We start from the raw sequence: 26,616 nt of genomic DNA, 5'->3' as shown, positions 1-26,616 counted from the left end.
GGAGCATGGCAGTTGGGCATGCTTTGTCCAGCCAAACCAGTTCTAGTCCCTGAGATAAACAATAAAGTGGACTTGTTTCTTATATAAAGAGAAGAGAGCATGCTGAATATTAATGCTCGGTTGAGTGTGAACAATTGATCCCACTCGACATCAAATGGGGGAAGTGATTTTAATCAGAGGAATAAACAAATGTATTTCTGCCTGTGTGATTTTGTGTCGGACAAATAGAAAGTCCCTAAAAATCAGTGACACGGTGACTCATCAGACCTGATTGTTGTCAGAAACTTCACTTCCCAATACTGATGATCTCTCCACCTCCAGCTTTCACATGCATTCCCCCAAAAAACTGAATCAGCCCTCCCCTCCAACCACACAAACACCTCCCTCTTTTGATGAGACTGCCTTCCAAGCAAAATCAATGTCCCTTTAAAAAAAGAATTAAAACTGAATCATATCCACTAGTGGCTGTCTCGCATGCCAGACGTCGATGACCACGGAGAAGACGTCGTCGCCATGGCCCAATTCGGGGAGGTTCTGGACGCAGTGCGGCTGGCCCTGACCTGGGCCTCACCTGCCGAGGTCCGAGCCCTGCTGGAGGGTTTGGTGGAGGACCGGATCATCTCGGAGGCCTACGGCAAGAGCTTGAGTCTGCACCGACCGGCTCACGGCGAGACAGGATGTAAACCAGGTTTGGATCGGATTAATTCTCCATGCTCGGACACCCACCGGTACCTCAACAAGGATCAGTCGGTTGAGGTGAGCTGCCAAGAATCTCCCATCTCTGACCCCAACCAGACAAGATGGGAGCCTGTTTCACCAACGGATGAACAAACGAACACAAGGTCCGGGCCAGAAATTGATCCATTGGACTGGATTGAAGAACACTACCTTTCTAGACCTAACTATGAACACAGCGTCGGGTTAGATGATGAAATGACGAAACTGCTTAGACATGCAGAACCAGTGCAGACGCCTGCAAGTGATAATGAAAGAATGAAAAGGGGGAATTTAGAGGATGAGAAGGAGTGGTTAGAGCAGGTAGAGGAGGAGGCTAGACGGATAGCTGTCCCTGTGTGGCAGCACTGGGACAGAGGACGGAGGATGTTGCTGCCCTTGGTTCCTTCTCTGACAGCAAGTGAAAACACGACAGGCAGTGAGGCACAATGCTCTGCTTTGAATATGGAGGAGGAAACAGAGCTTGCAGCAGCTTGCAGGACACTAGATTTGTACGCCGACAAGTTCAACTGTACAGAGCCAAACTTCACACTGGGTACAGTCGCCACCGACACGCTGAAGGGCCTCGGTTTCTCTGCGTACAACAGCGCGGCGACAACCGGATGGGATCATTTGGATGCCTCACCTGTTGAAGCCTGTGCAGCGAGAGACACAAGCTGCAGCATCACAGACAGGTTGTTGGGCGAGCTTGATGGCTGCTGGGTAGCTGACGGTACGACAGGTGCGACAGAGGACCAGCTCTGTTTGACCGCAGATGCACAATGTGGCTTTCCAGGATTGGCAGAAGATATTGGATATTTACTGTCTTCCTGTGACCCGACAGACACTCATACCAACGCACAAGATAACTCGCTTTACTCAAACACGGATCATAGCTCGACGTTCAGTGTTCTAGAAAGTGTTTTCAGGGCTGCAGGTGCTACAGACACATGCAGCAGTGACGACATAGCAGACTTGCACGAGGATAAAGAGGACGAGGAGATGGTGGATCCTCAGTGGAGTAAGTGTATTGTTGTTCTTCTGCCAATCCTTACATCTGTTCTTATTAAAATGATCCACCGGGGTTATAGGAACACTGCCAAAGCCTTTAATTTCATGGTTGTTAGGGAATCTCCAAACTTTTTTTCTGTCCCAAGATGCCTCCCAGTTTCCCTTTCCCAGCGTTCCAACAAAAATCATGAAGTGAAAGTAACCCCTGCTTATGGTTTCTTTGGGATGCTTGTCTGTTTTGTTATTTTTGGCAAAAAGGCTGGGCAGGTTTGGGTGTGAAGGGTGCGCCTTACTTTCAGTTTCATTCTGAGTTGCTGGGATGCGGAGCCCAAAAGGGAGTTGACGGATGAGGTATTCAGATATTTGCATAAGTAAAAGTATAAACACCATGTTGTAGAGACACTTTGTACTGAAAATCTGTCTTAAAGTGAAACTCTTGCCGGAAAGCAACCAAGGCTTTATTTGTGATTGAATATGAGTCAAACCTTCGTGTGAATTCATAATTACGATGAAAGAGGCACTTTTAAGATTTACCGTAGTTTCGTTTTTGGGCAAGCTAATTTCCTCTGCGTACACAAACAATGTTCTCAATGCTTGTGTTCATGTGTAGAGACCCTGGTGACACTACAAGCAAAGTTTCATGTTGTGTCGAGCCTTCTTAGTGTTTTAAGAATAGCGATTTTGATGCTAGCGTAAAAATGCCCCTGCACCCCATTGAAAATTAGCTTGCCCGAAAACGAAACTATGGTTAATCTTAAAAGTGCCTCTTTCATATTCAAAACAAGGCAGGGTATCGCCATAGTAACTGCTAACTGCTGCCAACTGTAGTTGGTTAACTCAGTTAGCCGCACAGTTGGCCTTGCAGCTAGCAGGTCAGACTGGAAGCTCAGGCCCAGGGGAGTGTTAAGGCCCCCACACACCGCCCAGACTCAAATTAACAGCCAACTGCCTTTATCTGACCACTCTGTTGCCTCTCATCAGAAAAGTTGCACTGAAACAGACCGCCTCGGCAACTGCCAACTACGCAGCAGCACATATATTCTGCACTTGCGCAAGATAGAATAGGCCTCCTTAACATCAGGTGGCGCTAGTCTCATGCCACTACTCCAAAACATGAAAATAAGAAATGACGGAACGGAGTGCAGACCATAGATTATCAAAGAAAAACAAAGCGTACACAGTACTGGCTCACTATTCGTTTGACCTGAGAAGACGTTTGTGGAATACAATACTTGGCATTACTTGAAAGATCATTATGGCTGAGCTGATGGTCGCGTTGTCTGCTCTCGGGCTCGTTATTCTACGAAGACGTCGCAGGAGGGAAAAAGTGGTTTGTCCCTCCCACACACCGAGCTGATTCGCTAGCACACCGCGAATCAGAATGGTCATTGAACAGACAACCAATCAGAGTATCCAATGGCGTCCAATCCTCTTGACAGCCAACCTTCTCAGACTTTGCACGTTTAATCGGCGTAGACAACGTCCGTGCGGCTCTAAAGCTTCCAACAACGCTGAACGCACCGAACATTTCCTGAAATCGTTCCACTCGCCCCAAGTGCGCCAGACGGCCAACGGTTGGGCCGGTGAGATGCTGCTTTTAGCATTTCGAAGTGACATATCTCAGTGCATCGTTTTGTTCAACTTTTATTCTAATCTTAAAATCATTATCTTCACAGTATGTATTTTTTAACAAATAACCCAAAATACGTTGTTTAATGATGCCAGAAAGTTGGATCATGGAGGTTGATGTCTTCATTGTTTCGCAACCATCCCTGCTGATGAAAACGATACGAATGCGACTCAGGCAGAGATGATCAGAGACGAGGTAACTCTCAAAGTTTTATTCATGTTACCTTAAGTCAAATTCGCCGACTTCCTTCCTCACTCTTTGACCTATCATGTGATGCTTACCCGCAAATTATAGCAACAGGCAGCAAAAGGGAACGCACCACTACCTTGAATCAAATCACAGATTGCTTTTTTGATATGGAGATTTTGCATATCATATCTTTAATATCATATTCAAAGCTGCCCTGAGCATTGTGTTGTTTTAGCAAACATATTGGGTTGCCGACCAAACACTCCATAATAGTGGTTACTGTGAGAGTACAGAGTTAAAAAAGAAAATCACATACAGAAACTTTATATTATCATTAGTATCAAAAGAAAAAGTGTTGAGTCCTCATGTTAGAGAAACTTAAACAATAACATTTTATTGCATGAAAAATGACTTTGGATTATCAAAGCAGTTACCAATGAATTTCCCGCCTATTTACAAAAAAAGCAAAACTATCTTGATGTGTTGAACTCGTAAGCAAGCCAGTCACATAAATGTAGTGTAGTAAAAAAAAAAAGTGAAATATTCTCCCAGAAATGTGGTGGAGTAGAAATAGAAAGTGTCATAAAAAAGAAAGAAACATTCAAGTCAAGTACAAGTATCTAAGTGTTTAACTTCAGTACCAACTTGAGCGGAAGTGCTTAGTGACATGTGGTGGCCCCCGTCCCTAAATAATTGCACTGACTTTTTGCAGCATTGTGACCTGTCAGCTAAGAGGACAGTGTTCACAAAATGTATGATGTAATGTCTGTGAAAGTCAGAAGAGAATCAGGGAGCAGCCAGAGGACCATACTGTAGAATTAGATACTGAGCTCATGAAGCTTCAGTTATCCATTCAGACTTACAGTTTCATGTGTGAAACAGTTGGAGTTTGTAATGCTGGATGAGATGAACTGGGCCCTAAACAGCCATGGTGGACTTTACTGTGGGAAATCTGCTATCAGTGAAGCAAACTTTAATGACAGGGCAGGGAGTGTTTGGCCCAAATGCCTGTTTTTCTCTGTGGAGTTTTATGTAATGCCACTGAAGTACCAGGGCGGAGTTTTGTTCCAAAGTGCCACATTAAAGTGTTGGCCAATAAGATTTTCCCCCCATCCCCGTCTTTGTCCTTGCTTCCTTTCAACTTCTGTCATATTGCCCACCCTGTCCAAACTCTTCCCTTTCCCAACTCCCCGGTATTTCCTTATGCTGACTGTGATTGTGTCCACTCAAACCCATTGTTTGCTCAAGGAAACAGTTCAACACTGTTGTATAACAAGGCTGACCAACAGGTATTAATGGTATGAACCTGTGTGAGGTAATTTATGGACAGCCTGGCATGTTGAGAGGTAAGTGTGTATCTGCTCTTGATAAAACAGGTAGAGCGGGTACTTTCCACTTTACCAAGCCAAAACTCCCCGCATTTCCGTGTTTGTGACATGCAGGTGTGTGGTGTCGGTTTTCACCATGTTTCATCATGATCGCATTGATTTCAAGCAATCTGAGCATATATTCAATATCATAAGGCACCTGGCTGGGAAAAGTGCTCACATTTTTGCTCAAATTGAATGTTGTATTTTTCAAATGTAGAATTATATCTAATCAGCGCTTTCCACAATGGGCTTCTGCTTACAGTCTCTGAACTACAAACTACAAACCCTAATAATATATTGTGTGAGGTGGGCTGGTTTATGCCATCCTAGGACGTTACGCCAGAACATAAAACACAAAATAAGAGACAAGTGCGTTCACACACACACACACACACACACACACACACACACACACACACACACACACACACCTCACTTGAATTCTATGTCCTGTATTCTCCATTCAGTTCCCCTCTTTCTTTCCCCACCATGCCTCAACTAGTTTTTTTAGATCACACGAGGCTTCATACCTCACTGAATGGTTTCATTTTATCATTGTCTCACAGACGATATGTTGTCAATGGCCAAATAATATCTCGTCAGTTGACATTAATCAACGTGTATTTAAAGTAGCTATTTTCCCCCCAGTGTTTTGAAATGTTCTTCGTAATGCTCAAAATGAAAAAGATGAACCTCAGTTTGGTACAGACCTTATTACCAGGTGGACCTTTGACATAAAGAGCAGTGATGTAAAGATATCATGATAAAATATAACTTAGGTAAAATTGAAAGTCACCCACACAAATAGAGTTACCTGGGTAAAAGCCTTGATATTAAATGTACTTACGTATTAAAAGTAAAAATAAAATACAATAGTTTCAGTACTTTTTTAAATGATTCTTTTGTATTTAGTATATCAAACTGTATAATATGTATACAGTGTATTATAGTGTATACTGTTGGTCAAATGATTATCGGATCAGACAATTCGGTCTCCTTTTTCTTCTTCTATCCGATTACCGAATTCAAAAATGTGCTACGTTAGCTCTGATGTAGCATGTAATCTGCAAAGTAACTAGTAACTAAAGTAAGTGTGGAGTTAAAAAGTACAATATTTGCCCCTGAAATGTGGTGGGGTGGAAGTATAAAATAACGGAAAGTGGAAATACTCAATTAAGTACCTAAAGATTATACACAGTAGAATACAGTAGTAGTAGAAGTACAGTACTTGAGAAAGTGAGTTTACATCACTGATAAAGGATAGTGATGGAAAAGAAGTGACATGAGCTGACCCGCAAGATCACCTAATAACATCATAGTAATAATAATTAATACTTACACATCTATAGTTGAGACTTCATGACAAATATAATTGAATTGACTGTTGGGGATATATTTAATAACTGTCAGGAGCCTGTATGCCATATGACTATTTAGTGCTGTTATTACATCCTTATGGGGGAATTTTACATATCTTTGAAGACGTAAACTGAAACTAGAGTTTTGTTGCAGGAACGCACTCGGCTGTTGCCCCTTCTTCGTCTCTGAAAACCGCCTCGTTTTGGCGTGGCCGTGTGCGCTCCTGGGGCAAAGTGAAAGCAAAACCGGGCTTTATTGTTAGACCGAGCAGGTTTGTGCGCACTGGCTGATGTACAGGTCATTTGAGGACATGTGCGGAGGCTGATGTACTCAGTTTAACGCACAGAGGATATACACGGGGAGTTCAGAGGACCAGCGCATCATCATCATCATCATCATCATCCACTGAGGCTGGCGCGGCAGGTAAAAGTTACCCCGGCTCTGATGGGGCGGTTTGGGCACGTTTATCCAAAGTGCGCAATATGGATAGGAAAAGATGTCGGCGGGGGTCTTTCCTCTCATCTACATTTCTTATCTTTACTTGAGTTTGTATGTGAGGAGTTCATCTTATTTGACTGAGTTATGCAGAGTCGTAAAGTTTTTTTGTTTTTTTTCATGACTTTTATCACAAGCACAAAGAAAGAAGAAATAATAAGTTTTTGTTTTTATTCGTGCTTAACGTTCTTTATTTTGCAATCTGACATGTTTAAATAACGTTATTCACGCACAAACGTCGAATTCGTCAGATTTAGCACCCAGACTTTCTTTTATCAGTGATGCACTGTGTAAATCAGCAAACTTTCAGCCATTATAATGCGAGCGCGCTCTGCATTACGCGTGTGTAAGGTGCCTTTGTGTGGCTCACAAATGCGCGTAAAATGGTGCGTGATTCGTGGAGACGAGGTCGTGGGAGAGGAAAGCTGGCGAACGCAGGGTCTTTGGGGGGACTTCCAGAGAATGAAAAGAAAGTGATTTCACTGTTAAGCAAAAGCGCTCTGGACACAACAAACAGACGCATGCGGTGGGCGGCGGCCATTGTGTGTGTGTGTGTGTGTGTTTGTGTGTGAGCACATGCAACATGGCCTCCAACTCATACATGATCAAGATTTTTGCCATGTTAAAGGCTTTTCTTAGCATTGTTGCAGCTTTGGCTCCCCCAACCATGTGTGATGCTCCATGCAGTTATGTGTTTGCTTTTATTGATGCAACATGGTTCTCTAAATGTGTGTTGTTGTTTTTTTTTTGGTGTGTTATTAGGCGACTAGTCAGCCCCATAGCTTCTGCTTTTTAAAATGTCGCCCCCCCCCCCCCAAAAAAAAAAAAAAGTTAAATTGGTGTACTATCTCCAGCGTTCATCTGTACTGCTAGTGCAGGCAGTGTGCTCGGTGTGACAGGAAATGGCACCAACATTTTTTTTATAGTGCGCCACATATGCAGGATTTGTTGGCTTGCACAGAAACCCCAAGTGCAGATCTGAGTACAAAGTCCCCAATTGATTCTGTCTGTCAGAGTCCTGGTGATTAATCTTTGAAAGGGTGTGTCTGGATTGTCTAACCACACACTGATGCCATATGGTTACCTGCTAGGACAATAAAGGATCAAACAGACAGGACAGGACAGGAGAGGAGGTCAGCCTCCTTTGGACCATGGGGAGCCTCTAGAAGGGTCCAAATGTGGGGTAGAGAAGGCTTCCCAGTGGATAAGATAAGTGATAGAGGGGGCCATAGGTGCAGCTGACAAATCTGACATGCTCTTCTTTGGCTCTGAAGCAGCATCCTCTGTCTGTAGTCATCAGTCTGTGGTCTAACACAATGTCCTGCCTACAATACTGATTGGTTTCATGTCACTAGTAATAGCGAGTCAACCCTGAGTAGTCTGAATTTGCAAAAAAAACTGTCAATCGATCGATTGATCTTTATTCGTACAGCACCAATTCACAACAAAGGTCATCTTGAAGGGGGGGCGGGTACAGCAGCTACAACAGTAATGACAACTTGACTAATCGAGATGTGAATATTTATAATACTTAAAGCATAATAGCAATAATAATAATAAGCTAAACCTATCATATAAATGTATTAGAGTAGAAGTATAAAGTAGCAGAAAATGGAAATACTCAAATAAAGTACCTTAAAATTACCCTAAAAGCAACATTATGTAGTATTTGGCACTGTCGTAAATACAAGTCCCACGTCTGTAACAATTTGTCGAACGCAATGTAGGTGCTAACTACAAACAAAACTCATTAGGTAATAACAGTTTTATGCCGTGAAAACATATCTATTGCATGCTGAAGTCTACATGTATGTCACGCTGTGATCCCGCCCTCTCACTGAGGTTACACAGTGCAGAAACAGGTGATGGGGGCTGAGTCAGTGACACCATTCACCCTAATACAAGGCACTGTACCACCAACTCGATCTTGATGCTGTTGCTTTAATGGAAAAAAGTTACATAATGTCACTTTAAGTAGTAAATTGTAGTTGGCTATATTACATCACAGGTTAATCTTAATGTTAACACCTTTAACTGAAGATGTATATCAGTACTCAATAGTGGTTATCGCTCTCCTTGAATACTTTAAATCATATTGGTGTAAAAAAAACATATACGCTGGTAGGAAGCCTCTGACATCCTTTGTAGGCTTTCGGCAGCAATCACTGTTGTTTTGACTGCCTATCACCCGGCTGAGTATAAGATCATCAGATAAGTTAGTGTTATTATACCCAAGGCTTTGACTCATCGTGACAAGCATCTCATTTGCTCCTCTTTTTGTCCACAGTTAAAACCGCCTCGTATACAATTGAACTTTTCTTTTCCCGGTTGGATCGCACAAAGATATGGGTGTGCGTGTGTGTCAGGACTTGATTTTTTGGGGTTTCGTCGTGTGCGCCTGGGAAATCTCAACCTGAAAGCATCAAGGTCAGGCAATCCACAATCGTACCATGAGGCTAAAGTCCTAACCATACAACGCCGCCCGTGGCTTTCATCTATGAGTCAACATCAGGGATAGCTTTGTGCACCATGTCAGCTCGGCCTGAGCCTACTGAAGGAGAGACGGAAGAGGGGAAGTCTTTGTCTGAGATAACCAAACCAAAACTGTCAGCGCTTTATAAAAAACACCACATGTATCCATTCCTGTCAGCCTTGTTTGAGCAGTGCCTTAGTTTCAATTTCAAACAGGACATTATTATGAAATGTTTAAGAGATATGCAATAACATAACTGCACCAGTGGGACTCAAAACATCGTCACAAGCTGCCCCCACAAGTTCTTTTACCACATTTATCAGTTCTTCTCCTCTGCCCTCCCCTCTCTGATCTTTTCTGCCTCACCCCTCTCTATATTCTCTAAAAGCTACTTTTATATCAGGATTGTTTTGTCATTTAACGCTTTTATTAGATCGTACCACTAAAGAACGGTGACAGGAAATGAGGCATGTTGCAGTTTTTAACTCTTCATCGCTCAGCACCAAAAACATGGGAAAAACAGTCCCTCCCAAGTGCAGGAAGCCTCTGACATCCTTTGTAGTCTTTCAGCCAGCAATCACAGATGTTTAGCAATGAGTCATCAGCACAGTGCTCTTTTTTGTCCAGGTTTCGAGGCTCATGCTTTACACGTTTGTGACGGTTTGATCTTATGGAGATATGGGTGTGTTTCCTTAGCTGTATCACAACACGGTTGAAGAAAAAAAAAATTCACCACTTTGGCATAGTTCTTAGGATGTGCCTCAGAACCACGCAGGGAGGCTCCTCAAAACATGACTGGAGCCCGAGTCCGACTGATATATCAGCTGGCGGATATCATCGACCGATACTGGCCTATCGGAGAATATCACTATTGGTATCCAATATCAGCTGATATGGAAGTTTTTGGTTTTTACAGAAAAAAAAAAAAAAAATGCGAGGAATCATTTATAATTCTTGATTGTATTTCCATCAAATGGTCTTTGTCACCATTGTTAGATAACCACATTAGGGGAAACGCCCCCAAAAAAAAATCACAAAACATTGGTAGCTGTATCAGCCCCAAGGATCTTGTATCGTCAGGAACTAATTGGCAATTTAAAGATTCCACATTTTTAAAAGTGAGATTGTCGTATCTTTTTTTATTACAAAGCAGGTCTCGGCGCTATATAAACACTATGATTGCACCAAAATACTCAGTCCACAGGGTATTGCACCCAGCTCGTATTCAGAAACTATGCCTTTAGGATCTCTGTAAGGTTGTGATGTCACAACTATACAGTAGACCCCGCCCCCCCCCCCCCCCCCCCGACCAATCAGGACAGACTTACTAAAGAGACAGAGGTGCTGCAGCAAGGGACAGTCTGAGGAAAACATAATTTAACATTAAACGTTTAAACATTATTTTGTCGACGACCAAAATAAAAGGCATCAACCTAAAATGAGCATAATATAAACCATGTGCTGTAGTTCTGCGTCTCTGAGAGAAAGCTAAACAAAGAATTGATACATGAGAATCCTGTATGAAACTGCCGAAGAGGAAATTTGGCACGAGTGACTGTAGCTGTAAGTCAAAGTGCATCTTGTTTAGTCCTGATCCGACAAACGTAAGAGTAAAAGCAGCATATCATATTCTGCTGAGTTAGAGTTATACTCATAAATAATTTATATAATTTAGAGAGCTGGGGGGTTTCTTCAAGGAGCAGCCTTTCACCATCCTAGTTAGCTGCAGTACAGAGACAGAGGTGTTTTAGCGACGAACCGCACACTCACCTCACAGACATAAACCACAATCACACACGCAGAACCCAAACATGAGCCCGGAAAAGGAAAACTGTTTTCAGTTTGTGAGTGGGTGTAGGTGAGATGTTTGATAAATGAATCTTCCTTGATTTAATCTGAGATACGTTGTTTTCCCTTTAAATCCGTCTCATATAATGTACCTGATAGTTACCCGAATTAACACAAAGCTGAACATCCAAGACATTCATAATATGAACATTTGTAAATGCTTCTCAGTATTCATACCCTCATAACTTATTTGGTATAGGCACCAAGTTTTGGTGGGTAATTTTCTGTCGCCTCCATGTCAGACCGTGCACACTCATTATGTGGCATCTGCAGAGGAAACAACCACAACGACGGCATTGGCTTTTACAAGTAAGAAATGATGAAATTCTGAAACGTACCATGGGATCAATGTGCAGAGCTCTTTATTTGAAGACAGGCATTGTTGAAGTTGCTCAACGCAAGAGATTAGGCAACTATAACTCATCAGAAACTTTTATCATCAGTATATTTATTAATTCATTTTATTATTCGTGTCAACAGGTGCCAAGATGCAGGAAGTGGATCAGGACCCGTTTGTGGGTCCTAACTTGGGAAGTCTCCAAGGTTAGTATTGTCTGAGTCTGAATTACCTGTTTAGACTGTAGAAAGGAGCTCTGTGGAGTGGTTATACATGAATGATCAGTGTTGGTTTTGTGACTTGTTTCATGACTGAATAAATAAACTGACCTTAAAAAGGACAACACGGGTTTATATTGTTTTACTTTGTTTACATTTGGCGGACCCTGCCACCTTTCTGGCTTCAAACAGTGTTCTGGGACCTTCTTTTTCTCTGAGAACAGCTTGTTTATTCAGATATGAAAATATTTAAAAACATATTTCTGTTTGAATTATTGCCTCATTAATATTGTAAATATTTGAATGTCTGCCCCATAACTGCATAGTGCCCCTGTAATATATCGACTACTATATCAGGTGGTTTTCATTCCAGGACAGATTGAGCCAATTAACAAGCAAAATAATCTCATTAGTAAATCTCACTAGACACGGCTGAGATGCTCTGATCCTGCTGCCTTAATTTGTCTAAACTATGAAGCAGACCCTGTTAGACCATTTTTCTGAATGAGACAAAACAGAGGATACACTGCAAGTGTAGTTTTGAACATGCATTTCTTAATGTAATATGAATTGTTCAATCTCCTTCAACTTGTTTATTATAATAGTAGTAAGGCCACTGATTTTTGCACAACCTCCACCGAGATGCAGGGAGACCTGCATTGATCAGTCTAGAATGGCACAGGCAGCAGATGAAACAGCAGTGGCAGCAGCGTTGTGTTTACAGTGATGTTAAGCAGTGAGGAAAGTGTGAAACCTTATATGCAGAGCAGAGCTGTAGAGCTTACCTGTCAAGTGACTGTGGCTGCAGTCACGAGTCCTCATCTGACATCGGCAGTCAGTGGCACACATTAGGGCACACAGGTCGAGAGGCTGACAGTTTAATACAGGCAACCTCAATATATTATGATGCTCTCAGTCCTCACGCATTGATATCACATTGTATGCGTTTCTGTGTGTGTTATCAGGTGCCAAGATGCAGGAAGCTGATCTGGACCCATTCACTGGTCTTGACTTGGGAGATCTACCAGGTTAGTATTGTGAGAGTTTGAATGGCAAATACATTTATTCATTGAGTGGGAAAGTCCATTAAGAACTAGATGAAATAACCAAAAGCTGCTCGACTTTGGTGAGATGATCAGACTCTGCCTCCTTTGAACCATTTTGTCCAAAACATCACACACACACACACACACACACACACACACACACACACACACACACACACACACACACACACACACACACACACACACACACACACACACACACCATTAAAGGGACCTGGATCAACACTTACACCAAGTGGAATAACAAACAGGACAGTTTCCAAATGATCTGAATTTGAATGGCTGAAGCAACTTTTGCATTAAATTCAGCAATAAAGTTGTTAATTGATCGAATAATCAAGTTAGCGATCAACTGGGTATTTTCCAGATAACATGATGCATTAAAAAGTTATAGTAGATTTGTAAGGTCTGGGGTTTAAAGGGGAAAACTAAAAAGGCTTTGGAGATAGGAGTTGGACCCAAATGCAGTTACACACGGGAGGCAAGGATATGGGGAACAAAAGGCGAGCTTTTATTTAACAAAAGCTGAATACAAAAAACCAAGAGCAAGGAACAGAAAGACAAAAATGGACAAAAAGTAGCAGTAGCAAAGTAGCAGTAGCAAAGTAGCAACGCAAAACAGCCAGACAAAGTAGCAACAAAAAGGGCAAGGCAAAGTACAACCGAAAAAGGCAAAGTACAAATCAAAACCAATGCAAAAAGCAAAACTCAAGGTCCAAAAACACATACCTTGGGGAGATTGGAGATTGGAGATTGGAGATTGGCAGGAACAGGAACATGAGCAGATGTGGGCAGAGGCAGAGACAGACAGAATACAATGACCAGACAAGGAGTGAAGGGAACACAGAGACTAAATACACAGACACTGATGAACAGACAAGGAACAAGTGAGGTGGACCAACAGGTGAGATAACGAGGGGAAGGCATGGATGAGGACACTGACAGACAGAGGGAGACAGAGGGAAGAACATAGGAGACACTTAAAGGACACGAGGGCATGGAAAATCAAAACATGAGACACAACAAGACATGATACAAAGACATGGAAATCAAATACAAGAAACCACAAGACAAAAGCAGACACATGAACACAACACAAAGAACATGAATCAGAGTCATGACAAGATTCAACTTATCTCACTAGGAGGAGATGACCGGTGGTGTTCTCCGTCTCCTCCAGTAACCACCACCATATGTGCTGGCCGTCTTTTACTGAATTCATTCAACATACCAGTTATAGCTGAATATCTGAGTCACGTTCAGGGTAGCAAAATGGGGGGCTCGAGCTTCTTATGCTCCTCCTGGGTCCCTTCTGTGTTTTTTCAGACAGCCCAAATCATTTAAACTGGGATGTGTGCCAGTTCTGAAGCCAATTGTTTCCATTCTTGCTGTTACGATGCTGTCAGGTTTGGAATCCTGTAGTGCAGTGCAACTGAACAACATCATTATTGAAACTTTATGAGGTTAAAAAAATAAGCAGCCAGAAACAGACTTTTTTTGTTCGATAAACTAGGAAATTTGAACATTTCATCAGAAAATGTAAAATCAAGCTTTTAGAAATGTTCCATGTGATAATTTCCGTTATTTTGTGTTTCAGAGGATTTGACAGAATTCCTGAATGAGGATTATCTGGGGAAGATAATGGGTATGTCACAGCCAGACCTCTGCACACTGTGTAATAACAAGTAAAAACACATATTGAAGTTTGAACGCAAAGGTTGACGATGTTGTCTAATTTCCTCTGCGTGTTTTCCTACCTAGACCCAGATGAGCTTTTTGCCATCTTTGGTGACCCTTTGTTGAATTGTGAAGATCAACTCGACAACTGCAGTAAGTAATCTACTCTGTTCAACTGATTTAGCAACAGCTGATTAATAAGAGGCAAAAGGGAAAAAAAGAAAAGGTCTAACCGTTTCAGACAAACTAATGCAAATTGTATTTCATCCAACGTAGAAAACATAAAACATCTTGTGTAATACATGTGGTTTAAGTCTGTTGAGTCTAAATTATTGGAAACATATTGCATTTGTTGTTAATATTTTTACAGTGGGGTCTGGGAGAGCCCAAGGGACAAGGAAGTAAAGCCACTGCCAACATAACATGAGGGCTACAAACATGTTTTTCTCCATGACGTCATTGCTATTTTAGCCTGTGTGCCTGTTCCTTTTTTCGTTTCTTCAAGATGTTTGGAGAAACATGCTTCGCTGCCTTGATTTTCAGTTCAGCACTGAAAATCATGAGCATAACAACCGTTTCTTGTTACTGTGTCTGCCAGTTGCCTCACTGACTCTTTTTACTTCCTCTTTCTTTACACTTAAGGTGATGTTCCCTTGCCATCCGAGCTGCCCAGCTCAGACAGCAGCCAGCAGGGACAGACGGGCAAAGCGAGTAACAGGAGAAAAAGGCCCAGAGGTAGAAAACCAGCCTGATCACCTTTTTGTCGTGTAAAACTTCTTCATCTTAGGATTGCAGCATTCTGAACGGCTCAGTTATACTTGCACACGTGGCAGGTTCACATGTTCTATTTACATTCTTCCTCTCCAGTTTCGCGGTCGCAACGGTGTTCTGAGGAGACCACGCCATCGAGGCCCAAAAGGCGAAAAGTAGCAGGTGATCTACTAACTGTGTTACACCGTGGCTTTCAAATGCGGGACAGTTAAATATGTAACCTGTGACCACATAGCTAATGTTTGATCACTGTCCTATTTTCACACCAATCATTTAAGGTGGTTCCTACAGTGCTTTTAAACAGAGCTATAAACCGAGATATCATCCTGGCTCCTTTAGCCACTTTACCACAAATGACGTATACTACCATGAACATCATTTTTGCAGGCCATGTTGCTGTGTTTTAGAAATCTGGATGTAAATGGTCTTCTTTTTCAGGCAGCCATTGTTTCCATTCATCTCAGCATGTTAGGAAATTATTTAGAAGAATTTTGAAATTCACTTGAGGTGTCCATCACAAGACATGAACTTCATTGACGTGTTTTATGCACGCCCTAAAGTAAAGAAGAAAAGAAACACATTTTTTTGTAGCAAACATGTAATTCATATGACTAATCAGCTGTTTCTAGAGGCAGATTTAAACAGTCCTTATTGCCCCGCACAGATCTGATGTAACCATTGATGCGTGAAACAAACAGTGTGTCCACATTGCATATCACTGTCTGAAGTTTGTCTGGTTATTTACATAATCTTTTTGCGCCCTCTTCCTCTGCAATGGTATCACGGCTTTCTGACTTGAGAATCAGCGCCACCAACTGCTAATCTTGATGAACCATCCCAAATAGTTAATTTTTTTAGAATCAATTTTGAATCTGTGATACATTTGGATGGAAACACAGCAACCATGAATCAATTTGTAGTTCACTGTCATGAATTACGGTTTTCACAAAGTACAATAAAAAGAATGGCAAACAATGGATGCTTGATACATTAGGAAGCATGCATTTACAACATGTATTAAGAAGATTGTCAGAAATGTTAAGACATCATTTGTAGTCAGTTGGCTAAAACTTCTGGTTCTGGGCTTCCTTTTGGCTGTCATCATGTAAGGTGAGCTATATAGCACCAATTCTTTTGACCCATACAGTTTTGGGCTACTGGATCAAAACAGCGCCCCTGTTGGGTGGTTTTCCACCTATTGGTACTGGGTGAAATCAGCCCAATATAATGCATCCGTGCTATATTGACCCCAATTCAATAATTTAAATTCAATTTATATGTTGTAATGTTAGTTCTTCCATTCTTGCAGGTCGACCAAAAACCAATGAGGCACAAGCTGAGCCAACTGTTGACCAAGGTAAGTTTCTAAAGTCGTCCATTAATTGTTTTCTGTTTACTACAAAGAAGTGATAAGGAAAATGTAACCACCTCAGAGCTGAGAGATAATAAATGTCATGGTTTTGGGGGGTGGTTGCTCCCACATTAGGAAAAACAATGCAAAGGTGCCCTCTTGGATGTTCCAGTGAAAATGAAACATGACAAACCGGCCTCTGGGGTGGCCTTTCAGTACTATGTCTTTATGCTAGTGCCCCATCGCATGCAGCTGGTGCCCTACACATTTTTCCAGCCCTTAAATATCTTGAGTCCGCTACTGGACTATATTAATATTTAAGTGTGTGTGTGTGTGTGTGTGTGTGTGTGTGTGTGTGTGTGTATGTGTGTGTGTGTGTGTGTGTTTTACAGAGGTATTCTACTTGGCATGTGGCACAGTTAATCTGTTTTGCCAGAGTCAAACACTACGCTAAGGGGTTAAAGAGATGTAGGTTGGCTACGCTTGACTTGGTTCCTTTGTGCCACTGGAGTACATATCTAGAAAGAGGAAGTGTAATATGTTGCTGTCAGATAAGAAGTCACACCGATGAACCAAAAGGAGAACTCTGAGGAGAACTCTCAACTCACCCGACTTCCGCCAGTCCAGTTCGGTTCTTTTTTAGATATCTGATAAACTCCCAGTCTAATAAAAACTCTTCTCAGATAAAGTTTTGCCAGTGTAGTCAGTATTGTAGAGCTTTCATTTACAAGGCTTTGTCTCAACACATGTGAAAGTCTGCGTCAGGCCCCAAAATCTTTGGCACTAAATCCTTTGTTATGTCAACGGAAAGTAAACCATCAGCTTGTTTTTCCTGCACAGCCTCCCTTGTTGATAGGCTCAAGGTCAATAAAACCTGCAGGAAGAGAATGATAAGGTTGTTGTCAATGCTTGTTTTGTAGGTGCTGACACAGGAACAACAAGTCCAACACCGAGTGCAGCAGAGATGGCGGGCCTCTCCACAACTCCACCAAGAATCCTTCATCTCCATCCCTCCATTCAGTTTATCACCATCCCAGACTCTTCAGGCTATCAGGTTGTTCAGACACTAAGACTCTCCCCGTCGGTCATTAAACTTCCACTCCCCAGTGCAGCTGCTACACCTACTTACATATTTGGTGAGTAAAGAATTTGCAAACACTGTGTTATCAGTTTCAACTGCCTGCTTGAGAAGTTTACATTGTTGTTGACATTGTGCTTGAGAGTTGTTGGCTGTGTAGAGGAAATAAACACTGGATTGCCCTGAAAATAAAAATAAGAATTGATCATTAAGCTTCTTCCAAAAAGTATAGCTGTGATCCAGCTGTCATTAGTGACCGCAGACCTGCACCAAATCAGTTTGTTCAGCAGAAACCTTTCACATTCACCCAGATTTCTGCAAACATTTTTAGACCTGGTCCCATTGTACCAAATGGTGCCTTTGATGTAATTGGACATATGGTACTACTATGGGACTACTTTGTTTTTGTCTTGAATTGTGCATATGCTGGCATACAGACATGACAGGTGGAGTCCCCCAGGGCTTAGTCCTTGATCCTTTTTTTTGTTTAAATTCCCTGCCCCTTTCCCCCCCAAATGATGAGAACAATTCTCGGATTGGTGATTCTTAGGGACACTGCCAGCGACAGTGCTGTACATCAATCTGCATTTAGTTGTCATGCAACATATCTGGAATAAGCTTCACAAAGGATAGAGATTTGTTGCCAGTCTAATTCTAAATCCTGAAGTATGTGTTACTGGTTTCAGTTTTTGTTTTCCATTTTGTTTCTACCCATCTAATTTGTGTTTCATTCTATTAAATTGATGTTAACGGTGTTATTAATAACATTCAGCTTCTAAATGTACAGTCAGCTGTTCGAATCATCTGCCCCCTCAAGTGGTCACCAGTTTGTGCACTAGCTCGAGTTGCTATAGTAAGTAATATCAGCAACTTCAGCTTATGTCAGCATTAGTAAACATTAGCAAATGCTGCTAATGCTCGCTAGCAAACATTAATGTTGCTAAATGCTAGCTAATGTTGCTGGCTGCAAACTGTCAACCATTCTTACATTGTTGATTTTTTTCCACAAACTGGCGACTACCAAGACTCTTGATCGCTGACAAAACATGAATACTGTGTAATACCAATACTGTTACCTGTTAGCTATACTGTTGGCTGACTTGGCTGAGCTTGTTACAAGCTGGAGCCAACCATCCAAATTCTAACACAGCCATAAACAAAAGAAATCTAATCATTTTGGATGTGACGAACATTTTAAGATTATTGATTCACAATCATAATAATGTTTTTAAGGATAATGACCTTTCTAAGTCTAAGTCTTCTAATCTGTCTGCATAAAAATGGCATTGATGTGACTTTAAATTACTTTTTCATTATAAATATATATTTTTCATTCTTATATAGAGCAAACAACTTGTATACATATTAACTTTCCTTGCTGCCTCATGTATGTCTATTCTTTGCTCATGTTCCACGTTATCAGTACACACTCTAACCCCTGTTTCTAATATAGTTCCTGCTGCTTCACCACCCTGCAAACGCCAATTGCCACCCCTCTCTCCCGGTGAGTAGAAAACAATTGGCCAACCACTGTCTACCAACTGCTGTATATGTGTATGCAGGCTCTTCATTTTCATTTTCTTGTGTTTGCAGTGGATGGTGCAGTAGCGCCAGTCCAAATGAGTTCATCCCCACCAGGATCTCTGTCAGACACTGCTAGCAAGGCCATGTCTGCCACTTGTGCCTCACCTGTCTCCCCTAGCAGTGGTGAGTAACAAAATATGTCTCATTTCTTTATCCGTGTGCATGAATTAACCAGCTAATTATTGCAGTGTTACAAATACCATGACATCTTGCATTTCAGAGATGTCTACATGTAAGGATTCGCCTCTTCCTCAGTCTCCCATTGTCTTTGACATTCCACGTAAGTTACCACGTGCTTTTATTCCACTGTCCTGCTTTGATTTAAAATTCCCTGGAATTAAAAAAAGATGCTTTATATAGAAGCACTTTGGTATTCAGTTGTGTTATTATTTTCAGAGGTTGTAAAGGACCACATTCAGGAAGCCAAAGCACACATGAGTCAAACCTGCCAGGATATGGAGGCAGGCCTTAGCCTGACCTCTCATTACGTGGACGTCCAAGTGAGCCAGAGAGAGACATTTCGCTCTGGAAAAAACACAAGCAAATTCCTGGACAAAGAGATGATTATCATGGGAGATACAGATCGGCAAAAAAGCTTTTTGAGACGGGGACAGGTGAGATTTTTACTTTCACTGGATAGAACACCCGCTGATGTAATTTGTGAACATAGCTTAATTAAATACAATGATGCTAAGTATTTTGATTTGTTTATATGACTATTTAAATCATTGGCTGCAACTCACTGGATCCTTTATGCTTTCCTTTTTCCCCTCAGATCTTCGAAGGCCCAAATGGAGACAAACCCAAACGCTACATAGTGCTTCTTGGCAATGCTGGCATGGGTAAAACCATGCTGATCAGAAAGCTGTGTCTTGACTGGTCCAGAGACTGTATCCCACAGTTTGACTTTGTCTTCTTACTAGACGGCAAAGCACTAAGTTTATCAGAGCCTACCTTTAGCCTACAGACCCTACTATTAAACATCTCCTCCTTTGCCCCTCCCTGCTTGGACCCAGAGGCAGTGTATGCTCAGATCCTTGCGGCCCCTAAGCGTGTGCTCATCATTTTTGATGGGTTTGACCAGTTGCGTGACTATGAAACTCTACTCCAGACTCAAGAAAAAGACTTGATCACATCCTTGCAGAGGGACAGTAAAGCACAGACATACACAGTAAGGCAGTTATACTCTGCCATCCTTCAAAGGGTCCTCCTTCCAGGCTGCACTCTTTTGCTCTCTACCCGACCAAGAGGCACTGCAACCCAGCTTCTCCGGCGGGCGGACAGCTTCTTGGAGGTGTGCGGCTTCACCCCCGCAGACATAGAGACATATTTGTCCCAGTACTTCACCGATCCTGCCCTCAGAGCATCTGCTTTGGACAACTTAAAAAGCTGCAGCTACCTACATCTCTTCTGCTGGAACCCTGGAGTATGTCGGTTGGTCTGCATGGTTTTAGAACAGTCTAAAAGTTCAGAGTGCCTACCGCAAACTTTAACTGGGCTCTGCCATCAAGTGCTTCAACTGAAAATAAAAGAGTACAGTGAGACTGTGCAGGCACAGGGTGAACCTCAAACTGAAATATCTGTAGAGGAAACCACAACCCAGACATGTCAGAAGAAAGCTCGGACGACGTCCAGGGCACAGGGTAACACTCGCACCCAACGAGCAAGGAGGGCAAAGAAACAGGAGAAAGAAGAAGAAGAAGATGAAGAGGAGATGAAAAGTGTTGGCGAGGAAGTATATAGGATAGAGGACAGAGAGTTGCTGTCTCAACTGAGTTCCTTGGCCTGGGATGGCGTAAAAGCAAACTCCTCAGTGCTCGTCCCAGGACGGACTATATCTGCCAAACTCAAGGGATTCGGCCACAGGACAGGGCTTTTCCTTTCTTATGACTTGAGAACGAGGCAGGTTGTCTCAAGTGGTGAGACAAAGGGAGCAGAAAAAGAGGGTAGAGAAGAAATGGGAAGAGGAATAAAAGGAGACGGTGCGAGGAAGGAGACTGACGTTGGTGATGACCTCATCCTGTTGTGGGCCAGTCCTTTCCTTCAGAGTTACTTGGCGGGGGTCCATTTGTCTTTGTCAAGGTAAAGGTTTCTTGATTCATCAGAAAATAATTGACTTTTTATATGTTTCCAGTAGAATGATATTTTAAAAAAAAGATTAGCTGAGAAGTGGTTGATTGATAGAATGAATTGAAGACCTTGAGAGGGGAATAAACGTGAATAAACTCTGTGCCTTGTTTGATTAAAAATGAAAGTACTTATCCCTCTACACTCCTGGCCTCTTTTCTCCTTCACTTCCAATGCCCTTCCCTCTCAGGATTCCCCTAACTCTTTCTCACTTTCTGTTTCCCCAGGACTGTAACAGATCGTAACTTCATCCTGAGTCTCCCATTCCAATCAGGCCCAAAGGGACGTCGGCGCCCTCAAAGGGAGGAGCTCGAGCTCACTCAGCGTTTTGCAGTCGGTCTTCTGTTTCACAAGAGGACAGAGCTGCAGAGGCTTGACTCATGCACGGAGACTGCCTTTAGAGATATGGTTAGCAACAAGCAGGCTTTAGTAACAAAACACCTTGAAGGTCTTTCACATGGAGACCTGAGTCCTGCCCAGGTCCTGGAGTCTTGCCACTATGTTTATGAGGCAAGCTCCACCCATGGCGATGGCAGCAGAGACAGTGGCAGCACACGACTAGTTGCTCACCTTGCAACAAATCTTCCAGAAGTCCTGACATTTCATGGAGTTCCACTCAACCCATCAGACGTTTTCGCCGTGCAGAACATTCTCAAAATAGGGGGAACTGAAGGAAGAAGTTTTTGTTTGGATCTGGAGGATTCTGGGATACAGATCTCTGGACTCAGAGCTCTGGTGGGGCTCAACAACATCAACACATACAGGTACGGGTTACATTCCACATCTTGTAGTGTTTGTTAAAGACCTAATCAGCTACTGTCTTGTAGCCTTTCCAAAACACAAAAGTATGTGTTCCGGCTTAAGCCTAATGTATGGCAAGTTTTAGAACCCATCAGCTATTATCTGATGACTATTTGGCCTCTGGCGGCAGCGGCCAATGTTTCAAGGCCTCTGGTGTTGCCAGGGAATATATGGATAATGGATATCCAGGCCAAGACTTCCTCTTCTGTGTGCATCATTTTGGCTAATCTTTGTAGCACATATCTGCAAATGAATACCGATAAGTTATGATATCCTCATAGAAAGTGAAGTCGTTTACAAGCAATAGCTGATGGGCAGTATGAGACTATATTTGGGATAATGTGATTGGTCAATACTTCTTTGACTACACTGGTCTTACCTTTTTTCCAAATAATCGGCCCAGAAGCCTGCCTTTGTCTGCATTTGTCTCAATTTAAGAAGCCATTGTTTCAAAACTTATTACAAAACTCATAATAGTCAAAATAGTAACTCTGCTTTTTTTGGCTTCATTTTTAGCCCTTCATCCAAGTCTGTAGATAGTCCATTAATAGCAATGTCATCCCTCGTGTGTCCTCTAGGGCCTGCATTGCCGATGTCATCACCTTGTGGGAGCAGCTGCAGCAGAGTAGTGAAGAAGAGCTCCAGCAAGGGGCAGTGTCCAAATTCAAGATTCACCCCCTGAAAGCCACACAGGTGTGCCACATAGAGCACCTGGCAAAATTGGTGAACATACATATGCACAAGAGGCTGTCGAACAGGTAATACACCACACACACATACACCCAGCTGTGCTTTGCATCATGCAAACTATGTGTTTGTGTGGCTGCTCACATTTGTCCTTTTGTTTCTTGTAGTCCTAGCCAGTTTGACTCCATTTTGGCAGAGGGGGTACCAGCTGTCACAGACTTGCACAAGCTTGAGTTCGAGTGAGTAGCTCTGACATTTAACATATGAATTGACCTCAGTGATGATGAAGATGATGATGACGACAGCATGATGACATTGTCTTTCCCTCTAGGCTCGGTCCAGACAATGGTATCCTGGCTCTTCCCAAGTTGTGGGAGCTGCTGCCAGGTCTACATAACCTACAGCGCTTAGAGTAAATATTCACACCTTTACCTCCAGTTCTGACTCATGTGTGCTTTGCATCAGTCTCTCTCTGTTTATACTTTGTTTTCTAGTCTCTGACAGTATCTCTCTATCTTCTCCTTCAGTCTGGAGAACTGTAAGGTAGGGGACAAAGGAGCAGAGAAATTGGCTGATGCTTTGGTCTCACTCCGTTTCCTGGAGATACTCAAGTGAGTAACATCCTGTTTAATCCTACTCAGTCTCAAAGCTGTGTTGATATTTGACCCCACAATACAAAATGGGTCAACTTTTTTTTGATAAGATCCCTATGCACGTCATTAGTGTTTAACCAAGTGTTTGCTCTCTTCTTCTGCTTTCTAGCCTGTCACAGAATTGCATTGGGGACCAGGGGGTGAAGAAACTGGCAACCACACTGAGAGATCTGCCCAAACTGCACTGTTTAAGGTATATATGTAGACAGATACACATATAGCTGCACAACACCCAAAAAGGTGCATACTGTAAACCCACAGATTTTCACTTCCCTCTCTGTCCCCTGTGTTTTTTTCAGTCTTTACAGCAATGAGATTTCTGATGTAGGGGCAGAGAGTTTAGCAGCTGTCCTGCCACACATGACTTCCCTCACCGACCTGGAGTAAGACTATATTTACATCTATCTATCTATCTATCTATCTATCTATCTATCTATCTATCTATCTATCTAGTTGTTTCTGTGTGTATTTATGTGTACAGTATATGTGTACTGTGATAAGTAGTCGTCCTTATAAGTCGCCCTTTATGTATCCCAGTTAGCAGGGACGTAGCACAAAATTGTGGGCCCTGTACTGTACAAAGGCATTCTCTATTGGCCCATCTAGTTAGCTCACAGTTTTGGCTCAGTAAAGATGGCAAGAGGAGAGTTTCCATGAACAGTTTTGGTTGGCAAAGATTAAACCAGAAGTAGTGTTTGGAAATACTTCAGGACAGGCAAAAATACTAAGATGGCCCAGGAAACTGTTGTTGATTAGTCTGTTGGTCCGTTATCGGCCCCTACAGCTGTTTGTAATTCAAAGAGCTACGCCAATTCCCCTCAAAGTGACCACGCCAGAGGAATCCCAGGCAGAAGAGTTTCCATTTGTAGGAATATACTTAAGTAAATTAACTTGTGCTTAACACATAAAACTATAGATTTAATTTCAAAGATTCATGAATCACAAAATTGTGATACTTCATTTGCACTGGAGTCATTCTGCTATTCTCTGCCACTTGCCATGAAAAATTGTACCATGTTGTTATGTTGTGGTCTTTGAATTGTTATATTTATCTTTTGATAGAAAAAAAAACTAACAATCTGTATGTCCTCAATGTTGTGTCGATTGATCTTTGCAGTATTAAACTCGGTATCAAATGTCAATATTTTTCAAGGTGTTGAAGCAAAGTTATAAATTCCATCACGTCGGATGCTCCTGCCAGCAAGAAATATATTGGAGAAACCAATTAACTTTTTGTAATACCTGGTTTATTTCGTTTATGTGAAAAGGCACTGTGGTGTCTGTATTTTGTATTGAACATCATCATGGGGTGGCTGTGGCTCAGTAGGTAGAGCGGGTCGTTTAGTGATCGGAAGGTCACTAGTTCGAATCCTGGCTGCCCCCAGCTCCATGTTGAAGTGTCCTTGAGCAAGTTACTGAATCCTAAATTGCTCCTGATGAGCAGGTTGGCGCCTTGCATGGCAGACTCCACCATCAGTGTATGAATGGGTGAAAGTTGCATGTATTGTAAAGCGCTTTTAGTAGACTGGAATGCAAGACCATTTACCATCATTATTAATCAAAGCATTCAACAGATGGAAAGATTATGTATTTAAACACACAAACGACAAAAGAGGAACCAGTGACAGTGACGAAAGTAAACGTGGTCACCAACATATGAAAAACGTTGGGTTTGTCGCTGTCCGTTGATACAGTTGTACGCACGGAAGAAACATCTAATGTGTGAACTGTTTTCTGTTCCTTTTCACAGTGTCAAGTACAACAAGCTCACTGATGTGGGCGCACAGAGTCTGGGAGTCAGTCTGAGAAACTGCAAAAGAATGAAGACTTTGAGGTGAGAAAAACGTTTGCATGTGTGCAACCACCGTCATGTCCTGTCCGATCTATTTTTAGGACGAGGCATCCAACCGCTCCACACTCAAAACCAAAGTCCTGTTGTGTAATTCCCTTCCTCATGGTGTTGTGTCTCGTCTCATCACAGGCTGTGGAACCAGTGTATTCCGTACGGAGTGTTCGAGAGACTCCAGCAGCAGGACAGCCGCATCCTTTGGCATTAGAAAACAAGATGGAACCTCTTTACTATAAGGCTGTGGACTTTTTATCATGCACCTGGTGCTCACAGGTTTACACTACACGCCGCACATTTTTTGTGGATGGGAACAGGAAACGACAGAGAGAGAGAGAGAGAGAGAGAGGGAGATGGAGAAGGTGAGAGAGAGAGAGCACTAAAACAAACACAAACTGAGAAAGATCTGCTGCTTTATTGCCCAGTCCTTTCAAAGATGCCATTCATTGCTGTCAGGAAATAGTACATGTTTTTTTTTTTTTTTAATTCTTGGAACCCCAATGTGCTGCATGTGCTCAAGGGGGTGTGGTTATGCTTGGTACAATTTCAAGAAGAACATTTGCACTATTTTATTCCTCATGATATGATGATGGCGAGTTTTGTGCCATGCATAGATTTTTCTTCCTCGTGTGTGTTCTTTTTTTTTTTTGTGCGTAACACAAACAGTATTTTTTTTTGTCCGCACTCCTTCTGTGGCTGTACATTTGGCAGTTTGCTTAACGATCACAAGGCACTTTAATGTAAATAAAAAGGTTTTATCTCTTCAACGGGTACGTCTTTGTCGCTCTCTTTTTTTTCACGTGTTTACTGAATTCGTAGGTCTTCTAACAACTTCTGCTCACTTCCTTTCCAACAGGTTTCTCTTCTCTATTTTGAAACCAGCGGACCTTTAACTGTGTCGTGGTATCTGTAACTCCGGGTAGTATATTGTATGACTTTATTTGCTTAAAACCATACTTTTTCCAAAGAAAATGTTACAGATGACACGGTGCGGAGACAGACTTCCTCTAATGTGGACGTCATGGTAAAATAAGCGTGGGGTAACTGAACAAGACACATGATTGTCACTTTGAATGTTCCCCAGTGATTCTGGTATCTCTCGAGATTTATTTCACGTAAAGAATTAGGAAACTGCAATTTTATTTTTAGCAACAACCCACGTGTTACAAACCAGGGTGCCAGATCATGGAAAATGAAGGATTCCTGTGTTTTGGGGGGGTATGACTGAAAGTTAGGATATCTGAAGCTCAGTTTGCTTTGCTTTTGACTCTTTTTAACGTTACGGAAGTGGAATACTAAATCACTTCAGTGCCCCCTAAAAAAGTAAAAT

General features: G+C 42.1%; 1 protein-coding gene across 2 annotated transcripts; it reads left to right on the top strand.

The window, feature by feature from the left end:
- The first annotated feature begins 467 nt into the window (after positions 1-467).
- On the top strand, positions 468-26,059 carry ciita (class II, major histocompatibility complex, transactivator). Of its 2 annotated transcripts, none has more exons than XM_030409018.1 (23): positions 468-1,735; positions 11,570-11,632; positions 12,610-12,672; positions 14,309-14,356; positions 14,473-14,541; positions 15,031-15,123; positions 15,256-15,321; positions 16,469-16,516; positions 17,431-17,646; positions 19,042-19,092; positions 19,182-19,295; positions 19,393-19,452; positions 19,569-19,786; positions 19,948-21,254; positions 21,527-22,063; positions 22,679-22,858; positions 22,955-23,026; positions 23,119-23,199; positions 23,315-23,398; positions 23,550-23,633; positions 23,740-23,823; positions 25,191-25,274; positions 25,422-26,059. In XM_030409018.1, the coding sequence occupies exons 1-23, from the start codon at positions 475-477 to the stop codon at positions 25,495-25,497; spliced, it is 4,959 nt and encodes a 1,652-aa protein (XP_030264878.1). In that variant the 5' UTR covers positions 468-474; the 3' UTR covers positions 25,498-26,059. The 2 variants fall into 2 exon arrangements, with proteins under 2 accessions (XP_030264878.1, XP_030264879.1); XM_030409019.1 differs by lacking the exon at positions 468-1,735 and adding an exon at positions 6,539-6,696.
- Positions 26,060-26,616: the final 557 nt, after the last annotated feature.

Source organism: Sparus aurata, chromosome 23, assembly GCF_900880675.1.
Source record: "Sparus aurata chromosome 23, fSpaAur1.1, whole genome shotgun sequence".
In the NCBI taxonomy this organism is placed as follows: Eukaryota; Metazoa; Chordata; class Actinopteri; order Spariformes; family Sparidae; genus Sparus; species Sparus aurata.
Note: the sequence above shows the minus strand (reverse complement) of the source record. Positions and strands in the feature narration are given on the sequence as shown.

What these genes read in the sequence shown, in the direction of transcription:
- ciita (XM_030409018.1), top strand. Translation starts at nt 475, where the DNA reads ATGCCAGACGTCGATGACCACGGAGAAGACGTCGTCGCCATGGCCCAA. An exon ending in TGACTTGGGAGATCTACCAG is followed by an intron (nt 12,673 to 14,308) that starts GTTAGTATTGTG and finishes TTTGTGTTTCAG; the next exon opens with AGGATTTGACAGAATTCCTG. An exon ending in TACACCTACTTACATATTTG is followed by an intron (nt 17,647 to 19,041) that starts GTGAGTAAAGAA and finishes TTTCTAATATAG; the next exon opens with TTCCTGCTGCTTCACCACCC.